We start from the raw sequence: 26027 nt of genomic DNA on the forward strand, positions 1-26027 counted from the left end.
GCAGTCTGTATATCTTCTTTGGAGAAATGTCTTCTTTGGAGAAATTTGGGTCTTCTGCCCATTTTTGGATTGGGTTGTTTGTTATTGAGCTGCATGAGCTGCTTGTAAATTTTGGAGATTAATCCTTTGTCAGTTGCTTCATTTGCAAATATTTTCTCCCATTCTGAGGGTTGTCTTTTGGTCTTGTTTATGGTTTCCTTTGCTGTGCAAAAGCTTTGAAGTTTCATTAGGTCCCATTTATTTTTGTTTTTATTTCCATTTCTCTGGGAGGTGGATCAAAAAGGATCTTGCTGTGTTTTATGTCATAGAGTGTTCTGCCTATGTTTTCCTCTAAGAGTTTGATAGTTTCTGGCCTTACATTTAGGTCTTTAATCCATTTTGAGCTTATTTTTGTGTATGGTGTTAGGGAGTGATCTAATCTCATCCTTTTACATGTACCTGTCCAGTTTTCCAAGCACCACTTATTGAAGAGGCTGTCCTTTCTCCACTGTACATTCCTGCCTCCTTTATCAAAGATAAGGTGACCGTATGTGTTTGGGTTTATCTCTGGGCTTTCTACCCTGCTCCATTGATCTATTTTTCTGTTTTTGTGCCAGTACCATACTGTCTTGATTACTGTAGCTTTGTACTATACAAGACTATAAACTAAATACATTCCTTCAGTCCCAATAGGCATGTGCAACGTATTCAACCTCACTGTGAGCTTTTTAGACCATGTTCATTTCCGGTATGAAAACTTCCAAAATGACAAAACAGCTTTTATAAGCAGTCTGAACCCAGCAGGGCTTATTTTTTAATAAGTCAACTTTTAGTATTTTTGTTTTAAATAGAGTTGCCCCTCGGATAAATAATATGTTTTATTACCCTTATTTCTTTCAGAATACTGTGTGCCAATATATCCAAATCCATTCCTGGAACACAAGCAGCCAAATTAGAAAATTTGCCCAGTCATTTCAAAAACTACTCATTTGGTCAATAAATGTATGACTGTGTCAGGTAAATTTAATTCCGGGGAGGAAAAGCCAGCAAGAAAACCAAACCTGAGATTTATTCTGTAACTAGGGAGTTTAAAGCAGATTTTATTCACCTTGAGAATTTTAAAGCATTTTTAGTGATCTCCAATTCTCCTACAGTCATTATCACATATTAATAAAAATTATGCAGATTACTATGTTTCTAACCACTGCTAAAAGTATTTCATTTAATTCTCCTAATCCACATACGCCAATCTTTAAAAAATGTAATTTTGTTATAACGTTAGGGCAAAAAGTCACTTAAAACATACTGTTCAGGGGCTTCCCTGGTGGCGCAGTGGCTGAGAGTCCGCCTGCCTATGCAGGGGACACGGGTTCGTGCCCCGGTCCGGGAAGATCCCACATGCCGCAGAGCAGCTGGGCCCGTGAGCCATGGCCGCTGAGCCTGCGCATCCGGAGCCTGTGCTCCACAACAGGAGAGGCCACAACAGTGAGAGGCCCGTGTACCGCAAAAAAAAAGAAAATACTGTAAAGAAAATGGAAACTACCAAGAATTGATTTTATAATTTAAGATCATAATCTGAGATATTTGTATACATACGTATCTGTCTACTTACCACTGTGTGTGTGTGTGTGTGTGTGTGTGCATATTTCCCCTAGGGGCTGGGATTCAGTACTCATTAATTCAGTGCTTATGGTGAGTTTATAGAAAATATCTACAAGAATAATGAGAATTGACTATATATTATAGAATAGGGACGAATGTATAATATCAAAAATAACAGCAAGCGGGCTTCCCTGGTGGCGCAGTCATTGGGAGTCCGCCTGCCAATGCAGGGGACATGGGTTCATGCCCCGGTCCGGGAAGATTCCACATGCCGCGGAGCGGCTGGGCCGTGAGCCATGGCCACTGAGCCTGCGCGTCCGGAGCCTGTGCTCTGCAACAGGAGAGGCCACAACAGTGAGAGGCCCCTGTACCGCAAAAAAAACAAAAAACAAAAAACAAAAAAAACATAGAAAACATACTGCTCAGTACTAATGGGTCAGAAGACCTGGTGCTAAGTATAAGTACATGCATACTATATTCAATGGACATACTGCATCAATTAAGAAGATTCAAGGCACTAAAATATATGGTTAACAAAACAACAGACTTAAAAAACTGAATTCTGGAATTCAAATGCCTGTGTGAATATCAGTTTTAAAATAAGCCACATCTATTAAGTCTGGAAGAAATAACCTCTTTTTAAAAACAAAAAGGTAAAAAAAAAAACAAAACAAAAACAAAAACAAAAAGGTAGGGCTTCCCTGGTGGCGCAGTGGTTGAGAGTCTGCCTGCCGATGCAGGGGACACGGGTTCATGCCCTGGTCTGGGAAGATCCCACATGCTGTGGAGCGGCTAGGCCCGTGAGCCATGGCCACTGAACCTGCGTGTCCGGAGCCTGTGCTCCGCAACGAGAGAGGCCACAACAGTGAGAGGCCCGCGTACTGCCAAAAAAAACCCAAACAAACAAACAACAACAACAAAAACAAGAAAAACAAAAACAACAACAAAAAACCAAAAAGGTATGGTGTGAGGGAGGAATCAAGGTAACCTAATACCAACCAACTACTAAAGTATTATACCTTGAGCATCGTCACCTTTTGGATGTGTTCATACAAGCTCCAAAACTCGATAGTGTTCTAAAGCACAACATGCCAATTAAAAAAAACATAGGTACCAACATAAAAATGTGTCATACTGAAAAGAGAAGGGCAAACATTATTGTGTTTGCAACAGAGCTTCTTCATTAAGAACCTCAGAGTAGATGAGAATTAATGACATGCAAGCCTTGTGAATAATGAAAATGTCAGCTCAATAATATCATCACCAAAATGAAAAATACTCAATATAGTTAAAAACAAAAAAAGGTCAAATCACAAAGAACTGCTGAATCTGAGGTCATGAAAATAAAATACCATCGTATATGTAGTTATATACAAAAGTGTTGGGAATTGTTCCTATATAGAATGTTTCATTAAAATTTTACAGCATTTGTAGCAAATCAAAGGTTGATTACCAGATAGCTTTTTTATTCTATGAGTAGCAGGGTGGAATTTAGCTCTGTGAAAATGGAAAAAGACAGGATACTAGATTCTACTCTTGGCTGTAACAGTAACTGTAAATTTGGCCAATTTATTTAACCTTTTGTGTCTCAGGATCTCCATCAATATTAGAGTACTGGATTAAGCTATCTACAAGATACCTTTCCAATTCTATGAATCTGTGACTATGAATAAGATATAACCTGCATCACATTACAATACTAAGTCAGAAAAATAAAGCTTAAGAAAAAACATGAATAACTAGGATGTAAGCTTAGAAGCTGTGCTTTTCTTACTGCTATTTCACTCATACACTTCTGTCTCTTTTTATGACTATCTTATTTTTTTTTTAAAGAAATATAAAGCATTCCTCTTTAAAAAACAGGGCAGGGTTTATATTTCACTGCCTTTACTTATTGCACGGTACCTCTCACCACCCACACAATTTGCTGATCACTTCCATTACTGGCCTATCAGAGGATGCTACTAAGGCCTCCACCAACTGCTGATACTACTAGAGCAAAATGGGATTATAAAATATCTGCATGGCAATGTTAGCTTAGCCTGGTTTATATTCTTCTACCTCTACCACTTGAAAAGGACAGCAGGAAAAAAAGGATTCAGCATGTGTCTAATCTCTTGGCAGGAAGTCTGCAGCTCACAAATAATTCTGATTTACAACAACCCTCTAAAACAGTTAAACCGAAGAATATTAACAATGTCAACAAATCAAAGGATGGAGACCAAGCCAAATGCTGCCAATTCACAGGATCAAGTTAGTTAAAAAAAGAAACCATTATAATGACATTTCAATTCACTCAAGTACTTTAGACAGTGAATTTAATCTTCAATTACCCAGTTCAACCCAGTTCATGCTCTTTCATTATCAAGCTACGCCACTAAATTAGAATTTGGTCTTATTCACACTAACTCAATTCTGACTTCTCATTATTCTCAAGAAGTCAAAAAATGACTCAAAAACCCAAAAGATTCATGTGTTTATTTTTAAGTTATTAATGTAAAAGTCACTGATTACTGGCAATTTTGGTGTTAATTGGTAAAGTACTACTTTTTTTTTTAAACATCTTTATTGGGGTATAATTGCTTTACAATGGTGTGTTAGTTTCTGCTTTATAACAAAGTGAATCAGTTATACATATACATATGTTCCCATATGTCTTCCCTCTTGCGTCTCCCTCCCTCCCACCCTCCCTATCCCACCCCTCCAGGCGGTCACAAAGCACCAAGCCAATATCCCTGTGCCATGCGGCTGCTTCCCACTAGCTATCTACCTTACGTTTGGTAGTGTGTATATGTCCATGACTCTCTCTCGTCCTGTCACAGCTCACCCTTCCCCCTCCCCATATCCTCAACTCCGTTCTCCAGTAGGTCTGCGTCTTTATTCCTGTCTTACCCCTAGGTTCTTCATGACTTTTTTTTCTTAAATTCCATATATATGTGTTAGCATATGGTATTTGTCTTTTTCTTTCTGACTTACTTTACTCTGTATGACAGACTCTAGGTCTATCCACCTCATTACAAATAGCTCAATTTCGTTTCTTTTTATGGCTGAGTAATATTCCATTGTATGTATGTGCCACATCTTCTTTATCCATTCATCTGATGATGGGCACTTAGGTTGTTTCCATCTCCGGGCTATTGTAAATAGAGCTGCAATGAACATTTTGGTACATGACTCTTTTTGAATTTTGGTTTTCTCAGGGTATATGCCCAGTAGTGGGATTGCTGGGTCATATGGTAGTTCTATTTGTAGTGTTTGAAGGAACCTCCATACTGTTCTCCATAGTGGCTGAACCAATTCATATTCCCACCAGCAGTGCAAGAGTGTTCCCTTTTCTCCACACCCTCTCCAGCATTTATTGTTTCTAGATTTTTTGATGATGGCCATTCTGACTGGTGTGAGATGATATCTCATGGTAAAGTACTACTTTTTAAGAAATAAGTTTTCCACCAAAGTGAACTATTTAAAAGAGTGAAGTCAATTTTTAAAATTAAAATCACTTGACCAAAAAAGAAAATATTATCTACACAAATACAAATGACTGCTATATTGTTTGAGGAAAACAATACTGTGTTACAGAACCAAACACGTTGACAACTGTGATCCCTGAACCAGTGCTCCTACACAGAAATGGTGACAAAGTTGACCATATATCCACGGTCTGTCCAGAAGAGTAGCAGTCTACAACTGTTGTCCTGTAGTAATTATTAACATGGCCCTCTTTCACGCCTAAGTGTCCCAGTTTGGATAAATTATATGGTCATCTTAGATGTAATTGACACTAACAGGAACTTTGGTCAATAAAAAATGAAAATTGTAATTAGAGTTAAATCCTTTCTTCATACACTCAAGTGAAGAACAAGAGGAAAGAGATCATTTTTCATTCCAGAAAATACTGAAAACACTGAACACAAATATCTCCTCTCCCCCACAGAAAGTATCACGTTCATCACCATGTAAACGCTGTAGTAGCAGCCAAACCTGTAGTAGTGAAATTATTGCAAGAGGTCCACAAATCTACATACATATACCATGCACTGTCTACAGATATTTGTCTCCCACATATGTTGGTTATATTATGACTAATGAAATTAAAACCTTGGGTTGAAGCACTAAAATACAAGAATATCTACAGCAAAAATATCAAGTATATATTTCAAGAGCAAAACCACAAGTTCACAAATATATTCCCAAATTGTTCAAGATTGTCAAGATTTTTACATGTAAAATGAACTGCTTGATTATCTGGGAAACTTCCATATTCCAGGTTGGAAAAAAAAATAACGAAGGAAAAATAGACACAGAAGTGTTACTGCTTTCTTACACTGGGTATCAAAATGTCAAAGGATCACGTAAGTTGGATACTTTTTAAAATCAATGGGCCATAAAGTTTTGGAAATGTCTGTGTTATACAGAAATGTTAAGGAATTAGACTTACAAAAGAAAAACATGTCCCAGCCCTAGTCAGTGGCCCAAAATTCTAGCACCTGATTGGTCTGGGTTTGACAGAGGACTTTTTACTTTCTAATTTGTTATCTACTTTACAGTAAATCAAAGGAACAGGAGGTTGGTGAGTGGTTTGCTCTATTTCCCAAACCGCTAGAGCTTTGGGAAAAGTAATATACACATTATAATTCCATAAATGCATTTGATCTACTGTATTATTTAAGGCCTCACTACATGTTCACTAATCTGAAAGAATATATCCAATCAGCCTAACAGTTCTAGATGACTTCATTATTAAGCTATTTCTTAAAGCCACTTCTGATTTTAAATTAAGTTTATCAAACTTTTTCACAAGCAGTTAACAGCTGAAACAGGAACCTTGACAGACCAAAAAAGAGGGTGTAATTGCTAAATAAGTCTCACCTGCTTCATAAAGCAAATTTCCTTTAACAAAAGTTTTTGATGCAAATAACCTACAGATTTTAAAAATTACAACCTTTCATTTTCTTTGTATTTCCAATCTAATTAGATAGCAATTAAGTCTAAAGACATAAAACCTTAGTGACTTTGGCATCAGACAGACCTGAGTTAAAATGGGGGCTCTACCACTTATTAGCTATGTAATTGAGGACAAATTACCTAATCTCTCCTTTGAGTCTCAGTTACCTCTGTAAAATAGGTAACATCCTCATGAAGCTTTGCTGTAAGGAGTACAAAATGATGCATGTGAAGCACAGGACCTAGCACATAAGTATTCAATACAAATTAGTTATGAATTTAGGCTAACTACCCATCGCAGTTTGCCTGGGACAACGCAGGTTTGCACCTGGATGCATTATTAATAATGTCCCTTTTGCTCTTAAAAGCATCCTGGCTAGGGCAATAAATTATGTGGCTACCTTAACAATGATGGTGAAAGGAGTTAATACCAATTAGAGTATTATATATCATTTATGACTTTTTGGACCTTGAAGGAAAAAAATCGAATGTCACACAAAATAATGAGATTATATTCCTGTAATACAGTCTACTGATAATTCATTTTGTTATTCAATAAACATTTAAACACTATTTATTTATACCCATCTCATTCCAACAGTAATTTAAGGCAGCAAATTTCTGTATTGTTTTTTCTGTTCCATACAGGTACTGGTAAATTTCAAACGTTATTTTAAAGGAAAAAAATTGACAGGTACAGCACTAATGAGGTTCCAGCTACTCAGGAACACTACCTTTTGAATTCCCAGTGAAAAACACCCATTCTGATCATGAAGAATACCCAAGACCAACTAACATATATCAAATAAGCCCATCCAATTACAGGGCCTGCAAAACAGAATAAATATTTTTAAACATGCATTCTACACATAAATCATCAGGAGACGCAACAAAAAATAAATTACCTGACTGTTATATGACATAGTATTGTAATACAATAAACTGGATTTTAGTTTTCTTCACTCTCTGCTCTAGAAAAAAAAAGAATCCATTATTCTTCCTCTTTTATAAGATAGACATTTTCTTTGAAACAGACACATCCTAAAAAAATACATATCCTATATATTTTAGATACAGATACACACACATACATACACACACACACTCACCACAACCCAACGTAACTCAACATTAGTATTAGGATATTTGGGGAGACTGAGAAGGTCAGAGGGAACCAGGAATCTTATATGTTATATATAAGATAGCCTTTAAAGGCCGAGAGCCAATCTACCTTTTAATATAAAGTTACTTAAAATAGGCCTTTTCTCATGAGACCATTAATTATTTTCAGATTCTCAGTTACTTCCAAAAACTTATTTGGCACATTACACTAGCCTAAGGCAGTAATTAAAGTATGAAAGATCATCAGGACATCTTAGGCTAAAGAAAAACATTTTTTCAGTAAGAGTATACTAAAATCCAACTAAAAGATATTTAGATTGGTCTTCCTGGGTACTTTATTTTTACAACTTAGAAAACCGATTTTGGGGGAGCGATAACTGTGCCTGCCTGCTCTCAAGTCATCCAGGACGGACATAATGTACCTGATGGGGTGATATAAGTATTCTGTCTTTAATAAGGAGAAGAATCAAAAAATGATTAGTAATAGTATGTCTATTTCTTCCTTCAATCATCCAAAGCCACTGCGGTTAATTCTGATTCAGGAAATGCGGGCTCCTTATTTCCAGCAAAAAATTATTCTGGGACCTTGCAAACAGTGGATGACAACCTGATATAAATGCTTCCTCTTGCCCCCAAACTAAAGAATGACCTAAATAACAAGCCTGCTAGTCCTCAGAATCCCGGACTAACCTGTGGAATAAGTATGGTGAAACTGTCTAGGGAAGGAACGTGGCTGTCTCCTCCATCTTGAAATTAATCAGCATAAGGGAAAAAGGGACTGAGTATTCAGGAAGCAGAAGCCCAACCGGTTAATACTAGTTACTAAAGCTATGGCGTACGTGGCAGGTACCGCCCGCAGAAGCCGAGACCCTTAGGCATTTTTTTGAGGGGGGAGGGGTTGGGTTGCTCACGGATTGAACGGAAATTAACTTCAAAATCATTTGGCCCAATTCCCACCCTCACCCAGGGAAAAACAACAAACACGCAACAGCTTTTCCCTCCCTTTTGGGGGGATCCTTGCAGTGATATCTGCCAAAGGATATGCCAGGGTTATTCGAGCAAGGGAGTAAACCACATTTGCCTCAGATCCTCAGGGAAGATGTCATCGTGGCCCCAGGGGGCGCCTAATTGATAGTGCCCTGCAGAAGGGCTCAAAATGGGGTTTTGCAAATCCTGGGAAATATAAAGGCCCGCAAGTTCTCAGCATCTAACTTAGAGCAGCCTGATTTTTCCCCCATTTCCTAAACCCAAGCCCGCCATGTAAAAGGGAGGGGGGGGAGGAGGACGCGAGGGAAGTCTCCAGAGAACCGAGGAGAGAAAAACCTGAGACGGTCAAAGATTCTCACGCCTGAAGCCAACACTCGAAAATCGCCTGCCCAAAATTCTTAAGGTTCTGGAGGGCCCCGGCCGCGGCTCGAGCGGCCACGAAGAGGAAGTACTTCCCACCTCCTTCCCCTTCTTCAAAGAGCCTGTCGGCCATACACCCAACTAAAATGGCAGCGGCGACTACGCCACGGAGCCCCCCGCAGCAACCTGCGCCTGGGGTCCGGAGGCGGCGCTGAGCCTCCGCCACGATGCGCCACTCAGGCCATTTTGAGAGAACGCAGTAACCGCGGCTCCGCTGTCTTCCTCTCGCTCTCCATCCATTTCTCAGGATTCCCAAGGCTTCACTTACTCGGTTTTAGTGTCGGGATCCGACTCGGTCGGTCCGGCCGCCGCCGCCGCCGCCGCCGCCGGGGCTCCTGCGCGCCTCCCCTACCGCCGCTCTCAAGCCCGCCTCCGATGAGTCGCTGGTTGAGACCCGCCTCTAGCCCAGCGCCTGCTCGGAGACGTTGCTCAGGCAGCCATTATCTTCCCCATTGTTACCAAGCAGCGACAGGAAACGCTTGCCCACAACAGGAAGTGATGATGTCGCGTCCGGGCCCCGCAGCCCGACTCCCAGCCGAGTAGCCAATCCCAGGCGATTGCTTGAAAAGGCTCAGTGGGAGGAGAAGGCTGCCGGCTGACGACGCGGCAAGGCGGGCCGCGGCCTGGAAAAGGAAAACCGCTGTGACGCCCACCATGTGACAGGCCCCACCCTCCTCCGCCATTTTGAATTGTGGCGAGAAATTTCGTGTTCTGAGAATTGTGGGAAAGTTGGCTTTCCAGTTTTGAAAGCTGGAGGATGTCATCGTCTGACTGCTGGAAACCCTTTTCAGAGTGAGAAATGCGATACTAGTCTAACCTGACGTCGATTCACACAGTTAGTCCGGACCGGTTAATACAGCATCCTACTTTTATTCGACATCTATCGAGCGCCAGCTGTAGTGTCAAGCACTATTATAGATGTTGGGGATACAGCGGAAATTAAAGCGGACCAAAATCCCAGTTCTCGTGGGTCTTCATATTCTACTTGGGGGAGGGACAATAATTACTATATATATATGTGTGTATATATATGTATAACATATATATAGTTGATGATAAATGCTAGGGAGAAAAATAAAGCGGGGGGAGGTGGGCGGGAGAACGCCCAGTGGGGGCAAACGGGAATTGCAGTTTTAAAAAGAGTGGTCAGAGGTGGCCTCTCTGAGATGGTAATTCTGAAATCCTTGGAAGAGGGCGGTGACTGTAAAACGGTGGGAAAATCTGATAAGGTTGGAATTTAAGGGCGGTTAAGGAAGGCCTTTCTTAGATGGTAATGTGTGAAGGAAGGTAGAGAATGAGCTACCCAGCATCCAACTGCCGTTTTCACAGTTAAAGAAAAACAACCACGGTTTTAGGGTGTGTCCCTGTTTTTTTTTTTTCCCCATTTTTCTGTTTTCTGTGTTTTCAGGTAACACTCCAGCTACACTGGCTTTCTTAGTATTATTCCAGCGAACTAAACTTGTTCTCACCTCTACAACTTTACCTTTTCTCAACTGTCACCTCCCCAGAGAAGACTTCCCTAACCACCCTATCTGAAATAACGTCTTACCCGTCCCCTTACCTGCTTAATTTTCTTTAGAGCACTTCATCTGAAAATATATTATTTATTTGTTTACCCCACCCCCTTAAGAACAGTAAACCTTTTTGTTTTGTTCACTGTTATATCCGCAGCGAGCTCATAGTAGGCCCTCAAATATTTTTTGATAAGAGTGCCGGCCTCGGCATGACGGCCATTTCATCAGCCAGAAATATATTTCACTCCAAGCAGTTACAACAATATCCCTCATACTTCCCTGTTCAACTTTCCAACAGGCTTGATATTGTCATTTTTGACAGTATGGGAATATGAGTTTGGTATTGTGTCTCTACTCAGCTTTTGTCTTATATTACATGTCATATACTAGAACTTTTACCTAGAATGTGTAAAATGAGTTCTTCAGTGGCCTGCAATTGCTATTAAGCCAGATATTGAGATTATGGCAATAACATTAGCCACTCCTTGACATATTCTTGAGGCAAACGTGGCTTAATGTAAAATATAAAATCACAAAAGAAGTGGAAAATGTAGGTGAATATGTCTATAGCCTTGGGGAGGTGGAAGGACTTTCTAAACATGACAAAAAGTCCATAAAAGGAATTACTGTTAAATACAACTTCATAAATGAAAGTAAAGCTTCTGAATGTCAAAACACAAGGTTAATAAAGTTAAAAGACAAATGACAAACTGAGAAAAATAATTTCCATATGACAGCTAAGGGGTAGTACTGATTTATAATAAAATTAAAAGAGAAATGAGAAATTGGCAAAAATGCTACATATGATAAACATATGATAAGCATGTATGGCTAGTATCACTACAGACAGTCCCCAATTTACGTGGTTCGACTTACGATTTTTTGACTTTACTATGGTGCAAAAGAGATACTCATTCAGTAGAAACTGTACTTCAGATTTGAATTTTGATCTTTCTCTGGGCTAGCGATATGCAGTATGATACTTTCTGGTGATGCTGGGCAGCAGCAGCAAGCTGCAGTTCCCAGTCAGCCACATCATGAGGGTAAACAACCCAGACGCTGATAGCAATTCTGTACCCACACAACCATTCCGTATTTCAGTACAGTATTCAATAAATTACATGAGATATTCATCACTTTATTATAAAATAGGCTTTGTGTTAGATGTTTTTGCTCAACTGTAGGCTAATTTAAGTCTTCTGAGCATGTTTAAGGTAGGCTAGGCTAAACTATGATGTTTGATATGTTATGTGTATTAAATGCATTTTCCACTTAGGATATTTTCAACTTAGGATGGATTTCTCGGGACGTAACCCCATCGTAAATTGAGGAAGATCTGTAGTCTAAAAGTGCTATTATAAATTTTTTTTAAAGATAAATATCCCAATTAAACGTGCAAAGGGCATGAATAGACAATTCAAAGAAGGAGAAAATATTTGGCTGATAAGCATATGATAATATTAATCAGAGTAATCAACCTCACTCATAATCAGAAATAAAAATAAAAACAGTGATATCTCTTTTTTGCCTATCAGAATGTCAAATATTAAAAGTTTTTAATATTAAGTGTTGATGAAGTTACTATGAAATGGGCACACTTATATGCTACTGGTACAAACTGATATAACCTTTTTTAGGTAATTTGGCAACACGTATCAAAAGCCTAAATATCCATATTGTTTGATCAACAAATCCACAAACAGAAATTTATTTTAAGGAAAATAAATGGACAAGTTTTCAAAAATATACGTAATAAATGTACAAAGATGTTAATCATAGTGAGTTGTATAATATTGAAATACTGAAATATCAGAAAAATAACTATTCAACAATAATTAGTTAAATACAGTGCATCCACATAATGGACTCCTACACAGCCATTAGAAATGAGTAGCTAGATCTGGAAATATGTTTTTAAATAAAAAGACAATTTATAAAATAGCATGTATTATTCTATTTTTATATTAAGATATGTGTAAATATACATAGGAAAAAGTCTAGATGAATATACATGCAAATAAAATGTGAAAGGATTATTAGTCATTTTTAATTCTTTACCTCTTTCTGTATTGTCTTGAATATTTACAATATGCATGTATTTCTTGGTATTGGGAGGAGGGGCCATTTTTATTTTAAAAGAAAAATCTGTCTGAATCTGAAAATGAAAAGAAAGACCATCTCCCCATCTGCTTATTCCTTCCACGCTTCAACAAGTCTACTCTTCCTTCTTCCTTCCTCCCTTCCTTCCTTCCTCCCTCCCCCTCTGCCTCCCTTCTTTCTTCTCTCTCTCTCTCTCTCTCCCCCTCTCTCCCTCCCATGTACTTTTCCATGCTCTTTTATAACCAAGGGGCTGCTTACTTCCAACACCTAGGATATCACTTCTTCTCAAAACAATTTATCCCATGATGGCATTCAGTGCCACCTTAGAACCCAGGGAAGCAACCCACTGAATAATTCTCATTGAGTTTCTCTTCAGCCTAATTGCATTTCTCTCCCATGTGCTTTTTACATATGTGTGATGTTCACATATTTTTATCCCTTCCTTAACAGGAAAATAATAAAAGAATTTTCCAATTTTCCTTCTGTTCATTTACTCAACAAAATGTATTGATCACCTATTATATGATGATCATCTACTGTAGGTTGATCATCTACTTTATTTCCCAGCTGGTGGCTGGGAATAGATCAGTAGACCACAGACAAGAAGATCCTGCCCTTGTGGCAAGACAGACATTGACCGAATACTCGTAAATGTAATGAACATTACAAAGGAGACAACATATTGGTACATTGGGACTAGTATATAAAAGGAATATTTAACCCATAGAGTTGCCATTTTTAGCTGAGACTTGAGCTGAAGGAAGAATGATGGTTAGGGAAAGAAGGAAAATAAGGGAGGAGCCCTGAGGGAATAACCTGCACAGATTTCCTGGGGTGAGAAAATGGAGCCTGGGAAACTGAAAGAGTAGCTCATTTTCTCTAGAAAATCATTCTATTTTCTTTTCTTCATAGCACTCATCACATTGGAATTTATCTTGTCTATTTGTTTATGATGTTTATTGATTGTATTTCTATGTTTATAGTCTGTCAGTCTTCCCACTGGCCCACTCCCAGTGTAAAGTTTTGTGGGAACTGAGGCTTTGCCCCAGTGCTTCACCACTGTATTTTTCAAGCCTAAAATACTAATAGACACTCATCAATATTTCTGGAATGAATCAATGAGTTAGCTTATAGTTCAAATTAGAGATTTTGGATCATATCCTAAAAGCAATGGGAAGTTGTTAAAGAGGTTTAAAAAGGGATCATTTAAAAATGATCTGATGAAGGGTTTTTTTGTTTGTTTTTTTAAAGATCTTTATGGCTGCTATGTGTTTGCATTTTCTTTATGGTGGATTTATTTACTATTTTAAGGGTCCAAACTCCTTTATCTTTAAGAAATTAAACTGGTTTTGTTTTTAGAAAGTGATACCACCCAAATATATATTTATTTAGTCTAGATGCTGCCTCTAATGTCTTTATTAAAATTTTTTGCATAAGAATTACTGATCAAAATCAATTAACTAGAAAACCAGTATCTGCCTCTTAGCACTTCCATTTTGCTTAAGGTCATTCCTTTAGGAGTTCATAATAATATTCAAGATATGAATGGATTTTAAATGTTTTCTTCAGTCTGCCCTGAGGAAAGGGATAGCAGGATGAGAAGGGACAACTGAAAGGTAATCAGTAATCCATTCATTCCTTTATTCATTCAGTTGTCATTCATTCAACAATATTTATTGTGTACCATGGCACTGTGCTAGGTCTTGGGGTTACAGATATAAAAGATATAGTCTCTGTCCTGAGGGAGTTCACAGTCTAGAAGGGAGGCATCCTGAGGATGTAATTTCATCTACAGTCATTTTGTGAAGATATGTGGAAGCTAAAACTGATGTGTTGGTTCCATTGTAGGGGCCCAGGCAACACTTTTTAGGAAGTCAGCCACAAGTTTATATTTATAAAATGTTTGAGGTCAGCCATAAAAAGAAAGGAAATTGAGTTATTCGTAGTGAGGTGGATGGACCTAGAGTCTGTCATACAAAGTGAAGTAAGTCAGAAAGAGAAAAACAAATACCATATGCTAACACATATAGATGAAATCTAAAAAAAATGGTTCTGATGAACCTAGGGGCAGGACAGGAATAAAGACACAGACATAGAGAATGGACTTGAGGACACGGAGAGGGGGAAGGGTAAGCTGGGACAAAGTGAGAGAGTAGCACTGACATATATACACTACCAAATGTAAAATAGATAGCTAGTGGGAAGCAGCTGCATGGCACAGGGAGATCAGCTCGGTGCTCTGCAACCACCTAGAGGGGTGGGATAAGGAGGATATACATATGCATATAACTGATTCACTTTGTTATACAGCAGAAACTAACACAACACTGTAAAGCAATTATACTCCAATAAAGATGTTAAAAAAATAAATGAAAGATGAGGGAGTGAAGCACACAAAGCATAAGAGTAAATCCCTTTTATTCCATACCATCTGTGGAAGATATTTTTAACCTAAAAGCCTGAAGAACATCTTGTATATTCACCTTAGATTAGTAGAAAAGATTACAATTGCTTTCATTCCTAGCAGCACAATGCCATGTTTATACTAGCATTGTTATTGAAGACTTAGTTGCTCTAGAACTCAGTTCATCTTTTTGAAAGTGTATATAGTGATGTATATCATTCCTCCCACAAATGCCCTGTAAGTTAATTAACTGGGGTTGTTCTCCTTCAGTAAATTATACTCTAGAAATAAGAAATATTATATTGCAAATATTCAAACATAGTAGAAATAAAATATGTACTGATGCCTGGTTAATTACATTAGTAGTAGGGGAACTCAGTAGATTCACTGTCATGTCTTTTTTTCCAGCTATTACAGCAGCAATGAAATATCTCTCTTTCCATTCTATACTTTTGGGAGATATAAAAACGACTGCTTAAGGAAGCAGTATCAAGCACCTTATGTATCCAAACATGAAGGTTTCAGATGCTCTGGTTTAGAAAGCACAGGGCAGTTTTTCAACTCATGCCAAAAACAACCAGAAAGTGATCTTCCTGTAACAAATTAAGTGCAATATACCAAGGAGAAGACAGAAGACTTGGATTTAGAGAAGAAACACCCATCTTATCTCCAATTATTAATCTATTTTAATAAATACTTTGTCATTTATATAAACTGTGAATAATAAAATGTTTAAAATAGATTCAGTTGACTATGCACTTTCTCTGGCATCAAACAACTTTATACCAAGTTTAGAGAGAGGATGACTCTGTCTCTGCTTCTTATCTCCATCCTCTTCAGTCGTCATGAAAGCTTCAAGCTCATCTGGTCCTGCACCCATCTAAACTCTCATTTCCATAGAGGTCAGCTGTAAATCCACTTCCATCATGATCTGCACTGTTTTGCACTCTCTCAACACTTCCCATCGAGCCCTCTGGGACTGCACAGTCAATACTAACACACACCTCTGCTTTCTTAGTCTCTTCATAGAAAGGTCTGTCCTCAGCACTTTGAAAAGTGCCAACTTCCAAAAGACCTCTTCTCCCCACAGACTCACTGAGAAATAAAAAATCAAGTGCAGACTTCTTTCCTCACAAAGCCTTTATATCTCAAACCCAGAAGGAGAGATAGGAGGGGCATTTAGTTAAAATACAGATTCCTAGGCCTCATCCTAAGAATCTGATTCAGACATCTTAGGGTAGAACTCAGGAATATTCGTTTTAAATAAACTCTCTACAAGATTCAGATGTAGGTTATCTGCAGAGAAATGTTTGGAAGATGGACTTTAGTTAAAACGATACTAATAGTTACCCTCCATTGTGTCCCTAATATGTGCCAAGAACAGAATGCACATTATCTCATTTAACTTTTACCAAAAAAACCTTGAGAGATGTTATGAACATTTCATAGTTGAGGAAAATGAAGCTTAAAGCAGCAAAACCAAACTTTGCATGAGATCACACAACTAGTAAATAATGGAGAGATCTGTACTATAATTGGATGCTGCTTCTAACAACCCAGATCTCCAAGCTCCTAAACCAAGGGCTCAAGTAAATAATACATTAAAAAATATTTTCTTAAAGATGATTGAAAAGATAGAAAACCTGGCTTTGCTGGAAATTTTGTTCCTCAGAATTTCTCTATATCTTACAATACTAAAGATCTTGAATGGGCATGGTCTTTTCAAATAAAAGTTCTCTCTCCCCTCCCCGCCCCACCCCCATTACAGAAATCAGCTAAAGTCACTTATTTATTTGGCTTAGGTTAATTCCTTGTTTTCTTGTTTTGGTTTTGGTTTTGGTTTGGCAGGACAAAAGCACTTGGAAATACCTACAGAAATGGTGCAGTTTCTGACTTCCGGAAAGCCTGGGCAGTGGTCACCTGCTTCTTTGGTCCAGAACTTGATTGAGCAAGAAGCCTAAAGTCTTAAATGGAATATCAGACTTAGGCAGCGGTGTAGCTGGACAGGTCACTTTCCATTAGGGTAAAGTTGAAATTGTACAGTTTGAATGATTCATGCTGCCAGTTGAATAAATGTAGTAAAAGACAGCACAAGATGAGGTGAGGAACCTAAGAGGCACCAATGTAGTTGGTATTAGCTCTAACCCTGAGCAAAGCTGCCAGATAGACAAAGCTCATTTTAGTTGTCCCTTTGGCATTCTTCCCCAAACTAGACTTCCAAGCATCTACCCCAGGAATCTCATTGTCAGTGTTTAGCCAACTTCAGTTATTTCTAATTATATTCAAAAGTTTGTTATATCCTCTTTCTATCAGTGATTTTTTTCCTTTAAATTGACTCACCTTTTAAAACGTAAATATGTTTATTTAAAAGGATATTTTGTATCACTATTATAAATGGGAAACCAGTATCACTTGTCATAAATGGAGGAAAATCAATACATAATTAGTAAAATAGAGACTGTTCACCTGAATATCACCTAAGATCATGCTGATTACACTTAACATGCTGACAAACATAAGGAAGAGAAACTTTGTTTATGGATTGGTATTCCCGGCCTGGAACCCAATGCTGTCCAGATATTATTACTGCATCATGTTCCTTCCTTCCCTCCCAAATTAAGCCAGTTCTGTACTTTTCCTCTTAGGGCTCAAGCCTCATTGGTGGCCTATTCCAAAGTGATAATTAGCTCAAATTGAATAAATCAATTTTCAGCTTAGGAGGAGGATTGGGAGAGATTCTCTCCAGATAATATATATGGGTTTTAACTCTTGCCTTCTTGAGATAACTGTTATCTTTTTGCTAGAATCCAATGATTGCCAAACCTCCAAATCACTGGTGCCAGAGCCTGCCCTGACGAGTCTGATTCCAGTAGGACTGATATCTGTACTTAAAAACAAACAAACAAACAAACCTCCCCAAGTAATTTGAATGTGCAACCTGTTTGGTAACTTTGGTATAACCAAAAGAGAGGTCTCTTGGGGGAGCCATAACAGATTGGTGGGGAAGATATTTTCAAGTGGGAGTGCTTGATGGCATTTTAAATCACACTGTAGGCAGTTACTACAGACAAGGTTAATTCTGTAGACTTGAGTACCTAAAGAAGAATTTAATTGAGAGCAAATGACGTTTAATATTATTATTATTTTAAGAGAATTTCAAAGAAGTAGTGCCAGATACAAGTTTGGGGAGGGGGGCAATAGAAAACCTGAACCATATGCAAATATTCCAAGTAAATATCTGATAAAGATGGAATTCCAAATCAACTGAATGATAGATTACTTTTTAATCAGTGATGTTGAGACAATTAATTAACTTTGAACAAAAAAGTACGAAAATAACATCTGTATGGATGAAACCACTTTATAGATAAAAAATGAAACTCCTAAAAAAATGAAACTCCTGTAATTAGTGAAAGTATACATTGGTCCATCCTTTCTGAAGTAAAATTTGACATTATATCCCAGAAACCTTATAAATATTTTACTTAGCAATTCTACATTTAGAAATTTATCCTGAGGAAATCACATAAGTGCTCAGAAAATGTTGCTAATAATGCAAAACTAGAAACAAAATATTCAGAAATATGGTATTGCTTACAAAACTTATGGTACACATGTTCAGTGAAATGTATTTCAGAAATGAAATATGATTATGCCTGCCTATATTTATTTGTATGGAAAGACATTTATGATATGAAAATCCAGGTTACCAAATACAGTATGCTCCTTTTAAGATATGTATAATAATATATACATATTTGTATATAAGAAAAAAAGTCTGGATAGTTACCAAAATATTAATAGTGTTTAATCTCTGGATAGTGGGGTTAAAAGTAAGTTTTGGGTTTCTTTTACATTTTTTTGACATTTTCTGAAAAAATTTACAAGCACAAATTATTTTTAAAATAAGGAAAAACAGTAAAGATATTTCTATTTTTGCTCATACCCTTGCTCATAATTGGGAGCTTAGCAGTCCCAATTCTAGGAATTTTACCTATAGAAAGTATCAGAGATATGCACATGCACAAAAATAACACTCAAAGATTGCTCATTATGGAATTATTTATAATAGCAAAAAATTAAAATACCCTCTCTTCAATAATTAGGGAGTTTTTGGTTTGTTTTGAAAGTTATTTTTAACCATCTTAACCATTTTTAAGTGTACAGTTTAGTAGTGTTAAGTATATTCACATTGTTGTGAATTATGATATTTGTTAATAAATTATTGCATACTTTATGATGAGATATTATTGATGTGGAAAACTTTGTGGCATATTCTCAGGTAAGAAAAAACAGTTCATAACTCTGTATGCATAGTATGATTCTAATTTTGTTTTAAAGCCATTTAAAACAATATTTTTATTGAAGTATAGTTGATTTACAATGTGTTAATTACTGCTGTACAGCAAAGTGATTCAATTATACATATCTATACATTTTTTTTTAAAGAAGATGTTGGGGGTAGGAGTTTATTAATTAATTAATTTATTTTTGCTGTGTTAGGTCTTCGTTTCTGTGTGAGGGTTTTCTCTAGTTGTGGCAAGCGGGGGCCACTCTTCATCGCGGTGCGCGGGCCTCTCACTATCGCGGCCTCTCTTGTTGCGGAGCACAGGCTCCAGTTGCGCAGGCTCAGTAGTTGTGGCTCACGGGCCTAGTTGCTTCGCGGCATGTGGGATTCTCCCAGACCAGGACTCGAACCCGTGTCCCCTGCATTAGCAGGCAGATTCTCAACCACTGTGCCACCAGGGAAGCCCTATACATTCTTTTTAAAAAAATATTTTCCATTATGGTTTATCATAGGATATTGAACATAGTTCTGTGTGCCATACAGTAGGACCTTGCTGCTTATCCATTCCATATATAAAAGCCTATATCTGCTAACACCAAACTCCCACTCCATCCCTCCCCCAACCCTCTCCCCCTTGGCAACCACCAGTCTGTTCTCTATGTCCGTAATTCTGTTTCTGTAAAACAACTTTTTAAAAAAGAATTTACGTTTTGGAGAAGTTTTAGTTTCACAGCAAAATTAGAGGAAGATATAGAGCTTTCCCCTTTACCCCCTGCCTGCACACATGGCTAGCCTTTCCCACTATCAACATCACTCACCAGAGTGGTACCTTTGTTATTACAATTGATGAACCGACATTGACACATCATTATCACCCAAAGTCCATAGTTTACATTAGGATTCACTCTTCATGTTGTACAGTCTGTGGTTTTGCACAAATGTATAATGACATGTATCCATTGTTATAGTATCATACAAAGCATTTTCACTCCCTAAAGTTCTCTGTTCTCTGACTCCTCTGTGCTCTATTCATCCCTCCATCCTTCTCCCTCAACCTCTGGGAACCACCGATCCTGTTATTATCTCCACAGTTTTTCCTTTTCTAGAATGTAATATAGTTGGAATCATACCGTTTGTAGCCTTTAAAGACATTTTATAAGCATAGGAAAAACAAGTCTGGAGGGATATATATTTAAATATATACATATATTTCTGGGTACTGGCATTATAGGTGATTATTTCCCAAAGTTTTTGCAAGAAACATGTATTATTTTTGTACTCAGAAGAAAAAAAGGTAAATGTTATGGAAGAGAAAGAGGTTTTTATCTCTAGAGTAATCAATTTTTGCTCATCTTCCTGTGCATCTCAAATTGTCCATTAGACTATAACTATCATGTGGGCAGAGATTAGGCATTTAAAAAAAATTTCCCCTGGCACTTCCTGCCACATAGAGTTCTGCATTCAATAAATGTTGACTAACTGCATTCGTGCATGTGCATACATATAAGCCTATGTACCTATGTGGGCATGCATATTTAGATATGCCAACTTCTTTCTCATCAGTAATGAGAAAAAAATGACAGGGTTTTTTAAAAATAGTGCTATAGTTCTACAGGCTTTTTTCCATATGTTGGGAAAGGAAAGTACTTGCCAAGGCTAAGAGTACAAATGACAATTAAAGATTTGGGGGGGCATACCAGTCAAGCTTGTCAACTTTAGCCCAAGCAATTATTTTCTTGTGCTATCTCTGTTTGGATGATATTGGGTCTAGTCCCAATCTTCTATGACTCTACTAATTAGCTTCTCTGGGCATTTTATTGGTAATATTTAAATAAAAATCCACATACCAGGGCAACTGGTAAATGGGCTATCTGTACCCACTCTGGGCTCCTTGTTATAAGCCAGTGTTAAATCAGCTGAAGTGATAAGGGCTTTGTGCTGTTGGGAGGCTGGTAAGCAGGACAGGTTTACACGTCTTTAGTCACATTTCATTTCTCATCTTCAGAACTCCATACTCCACATCAAAACTGAGATGAGAGTACAAAGTTTGTACTTCAGGATATCAGCAGGTGCCCAAGAGAGAATAAGTGTTAAAACCCCTAAAACCACTAAATTATTTTAAAAGGTTTCTAACAAGCTCTTCAGAATCAGATAGCAGAGCTCAAGGATTTATACATTTGATCTCAGAAATAGGAGGACAGGATAAAGACCAGATTTGAGCCCTTGATGATTTGATTTTTTAAAATAGTTATGGCTGTACAAGGAAGGCATGGAACGTGGAGGACATTTTAAAGGCAGATTATGGCTTATACTTAGTTATAGCTGCAGCTGAGCTGAGGACATGGGTTGGAGCCTAATCATCTCTCAGAGACACAGCAGGTAACTGGATAGTACTTTTCCTTCCTCAAAGCCTCTGATAGAGAATTATTGATTCTGAAATCTCCTGTAGTATGTTTTTACACAGGGAAGTGGTGACTGTAGAGGTGGGAGTTTAGAAATATGGGCCGATTGAACAACTGTGAATTTATAATGGGTTAAGATAATGAGGCAGTATAAATTCTGGGGGACACACTAATGCCACTGTCTTCTTACATATTTATTGGGCTGTCAAGGTATAAATGTCACTATGAAAATCCAAAGTGCTATGCAGCAGACCTTGGCTTAATATTCCTTCTGCTCATCAGCAAGCCCTATAAGTCTCCCACACCCAAATCCTGGCAGCAGGATCCCTACACTCAGTAAAGATTTAATAGCAGAGAGCACTAGTGAGGTCTCATGTGACCCAGGTGTACTCCTTTTTCAAATTAACCTGGAAGTGTTCATTTGTGAATAATTAAAATTCTAACCCACTTTGAGGCCCCTCAACCACATCAGATCCTACACTGGGAATGATATCTGCTAAAAATCCTATAATTTGCATTTTGTGGGGAGATGCAGGGATTACCCTTGTGATGAAGAAAACATGGGAAATGGCACAGGAGTCAGTGAGAATTATAGGTTTCTAAGCAATAAATTCCTAGTCCAGGAGCTTATGGCCCCACTCAAACCCTTGTCCTGTGAAACTTCTATACCACTGGCAAAGTCTGTACCCTTATAGAATATACTCCCAGCCTCTAATCTAGTGACTACATCCTCAGTCTCACCCTTGCATACTAGGTGCTAAATAAATATTTGTTAGATGAATAAATAAATAAATCTAGAGAAATGGTATTTTTAAAGTGCCTGCTAGTGTTAAATTGCATAGAAGTGAGCTTTCAAAATATAGTCCATCTTAAAATGTGTGATCAACTGTAGGGATTGGACTCTTGGAAAGAGAGGTTGTCTAAAAGTGACATCTGAGAATGAGTTCTAGATATTTTTCTTTAGCATTTCAGCTTCTAGGCTGAGCCACTCGATTTGCCTTTTTGTTACTTATCCTACAGATTTTAGAAGAGTCAGAAATCTGGCCTTTGTAGCTCTTTGTAGAAATCTGCACACTGGCTACTTTTATTGCCTCCTGGCTGAATGATTTTATATTCTGATATTTTATTTCCACATTGTCATTGGTCTGGCCAATGCCTGCTCCTTGTTAATATATTCCTTTTCATCCTCATTTGAGACTCCCGTTTCACTTCCCCACTCTCCATATACAACTATTCTAATGTGTTTAGTGTGTGTCTTTTCATTTATAGGTATTCTTGCAAAACGTGTATATGCATTTTTTTTTTTTGTGGTACGCGGACCTCTCACTGTTGTGGCCTCTCCCGTTGCGGAGCACAGGCTCGAGACGCACAGGCTCAGCAGCCATGGCTCACGGGCCCAGCCGCTCCGCGGCATGTGGGATCTTCCCGGACTGGGGCACGAACCCGTGTTCCCTGCATCGGCAGGCGGACTCTCAACCACTGCGCCACTAGGGAAGCCCTATATGCATATTTTTTTCCAATAGATGCTAATGGCATTATGTTGTATATCTTACTTCTTCCTTAGCACCATTTAAAAGCTCCATCCGTGTTGCTAGGTGCACATCTAACACACTGCTTTTTCTGCTGCATTCACTCTCCAAGCATCTTCAACTTCCCACTACCACAAACCATGCTGCAGTGAACATAGCCCTGCCTAAACCCATGTAAGAATTCGGGATACCAGCTCAGGAAGAAGATTGCTGGGGCATGGGACATGCATTAAATTTAACTCCTTCACGTTAGATCTTCAGAGTGATACTACAAATCTACAACCTAACTGCATGAGAGTTCCTACATCCCCAGTCTCCACCAGCACTTGGCCCGACCCTGCTTTCTAATTTTTATCATTTAATAGGTACAAAGAGATATTTCATTGTTTTTTAAATTTACATTTCTCTGATTAAGAATGAGTTTCAGCATCTCTACATATGCTTTATTAGTCTTCTGGGTTTGCTGTTATGTAAATTGCCTATAAATATCATTTGCCTATTTTTCTACTGAAGTTGCTGATATTTTTAAACATCTTTATTTTATTTATTATTATTATTATTTTTTGCGGTACTCGGGCCTCTCACTGTTGTGACCTCTCCCGTTGCAGAGCACAGGCTCCGGACGCGCAGGCTCAGTGGCCATGGCCCACGGGCCCAGCCGCTCCGCGGCATGTGGGATCTTCCCGGACCGGGGCATGAACCCGTGTCCCCTGCATCGGCAGGCGGACTCTCAACAACAGCGCCACCAGGGAAACCCCCTAAACATCTTTACTGGAGTACAATTGCTTTAAAATGTTGTGTCAGTTTCTGCTGTATAAAAAAGTGAATCAGAGTTATATGTATACATATATCCCCATATCCCCTCCCTCTTGCGCCTCCCTCCCACCCCCCATCCCACCCCTCTAGGAGGTCACAGAGCACTGAGCTGATCTCCTTGTGCTATGCAGCTGCTTCCCACTAGCTATCGCTTTTACATTAGGTAGGATATATATGTCCATGCCACTCTCTCACTTGGTTCCAGCTTACCATTCCCCCTCCCTGTGTCCTCAAGTCCATTTACTATGTCTGCGTCTTTATTCCTGTCCTGCCCCTAGGTTCATCAGAACCATTTTTTTTTTTAGATTCCATATATATGTGTTAGCATATGGTATTTGTTTTTCTCTTTCTGACTTACTTCACTCTGTATGACAGACTATAGGTCCATCCACCTCACTACGAAGAACTCCATTTCTTTTTATGACTGAGTAATATTCCATTGTATATATGTGCCACATCTTCTTTATCTATTCATCTGTCAATGGACACTTAGGTTACTTCCATGTCCTGGCTATCGTAAATAGTGCTGCAATGAACACTGTGGTACATGTCTCTCTCTTTTTTTTTTTTTTTTTGCAGTAAGCAGGCATCTCACTGCTGTGGTCTCTCCTGTCATGGAGCACAGGCCCCGGACATGCAGGCTCAGCGGCCATGGCCCATGGGCCCAGGTGCTCCGCGGCATGTGGGATTCTCCAGGACCAGGGCACGAACCCGCGTCCCCCGCAATGGCAGACGGACTCCCAACCACTGCACCATCAGGGAAGCCCCATGTCTCTCTTTGAATTATGGTTTTCTCAGGGTATATGCCCAGAAGTGGGATTGCTGGGTCATATGGTAGTCTATTTTTAGTTTTTTAAGGAACCTCCATACTATTCTCCATAGTGGCTGTATCAATTTACATTCCCACCAACAGTGCAAGAGGATTTCCTTTTCTTCACACCATCTCCAGCACTTATTGCTTTTTGATGATGGCCATTTTGACTGGTGTGAGGTGATATCTCATTGTGGTTCTGATTTGCATTTCTCTAATGATTAGTGATGTTGAGCATCCTTTCTTGTGTTTGCTGGCAATCTGTACATTTTCTTTGGAGAAATGTCTGTTTAGGTCTTCTGCCCATTTTTGGATTGGGTTTGTTTGTTTTTCTGATATTAAGCTGCCTGTGCTGTTTGTATATGTTGGAGATTAATCCTTTGTCAGTTGCTTTGTTTGCAAATATTTTCTCCCATTCTGAGGGTTGTCTTTTTGTCTTGTTTATAGTTTCCTTTGCTGTGCAAAAGCTTTTTTTAAAAAATATCTTTATTGGGGTATAATTGCTTTACAATGGTGTGTTAGTTTCTGCTTTATAACAAAGTGAATCAGTTATACATATACATATGTTCCCATATCTCTTCCCTCTTCCATCTCCCCCCCTACCACCCTCCCTATCCCACCCCTCCAGGTGGTCACAAAGCACCGAGCTGATATCCCTTTGCTATGTGGCTGCTTCCCACTACCTATCTACCTTACGTTTGGTAGTGTATATAGGTCCATGCCTCTCTCTCGCTTTGTCACAGCTTACCCTTCCCCCTCCCCATATCCTCGAGTCCGTTCTCCAGTAGGTCTGTGTCTTTATTCCTGTCTTACCCCTAGGTTCTTCATGACATTTTTTCCCTTAAATTCCATATATATGTGTTAGCATATGGTATTTGTCTTTCTATTTCTGACTTACTTCACTCTGTATGACAGACTCTAGGTCTATCCACCTCATTACAAATAGCTCAATTTCGTTTCTTTTTATGGCTGAGTAATATTCCATTGTATATATGTGCCACATCTTCTTTATCCATTCATCCGATGATGGGCACTTAGGTTGTTTCCATCTCTGGGCTATTGTAAATAGAGCTGCAATGAACATTTTGGTACATGACTCTTTTTGAATT

At 38.5% G+C, this 26027-nt stretch overlaps 1 protein-coding gene across 2 annotated transcripts in view; it reads right to left on the bottom strand.

Annotated features, from left to right (window-relative positions):
* Positions 1-9518, bottom strand: part of RLIM (ring finger protein, LIM domain interacting) — a 39596-nt gene extending 30078 nt beyond the window's left edge. Inside the window, exons 1-2 of one of the 2 annotated variants that reach the window (XM_027095650.1) lie at positions 9323-9518; positions 7431-7496 (exon numbers count right to left, since the gene is read on the bottom strand). In XM_027095650.1, coding sequence (XP_026951451.1) covers positions 7431-7448 — 18 coding nt within the window. In that variant the 5' untranslated portion in view covers positions 7449-7496; positions 9323-9518. The remainder of the gene's footprint in view (positions 1-7430; positions 7497-9322) is intronic. The other variant, XM_027095651.1, reaches the window with a different exon arrangement.
* Between the last annotated feature and the right edge of the window lie 16509 nt (positions 9519-26027).

The sequence above is a fragment of the Aethalodelphis obliquidens genome, unplaced genomic scaffold (genome assembly GCF_003676395.1).
Source record: "Aethalodelphis obliquidens isolate GAN/ISIS:26980383/991018 unplaced genomic scaffold, ASM367639v1 scaffold92, whole genome shotgun sequence".
NCBI classification, from domain to species: Eukaryota; Metazoa; Chordata; class Mammalia; order Artiodactyla; family Delphinidae; genus Aethalodelphis; species Aethalodelphis obliquidens.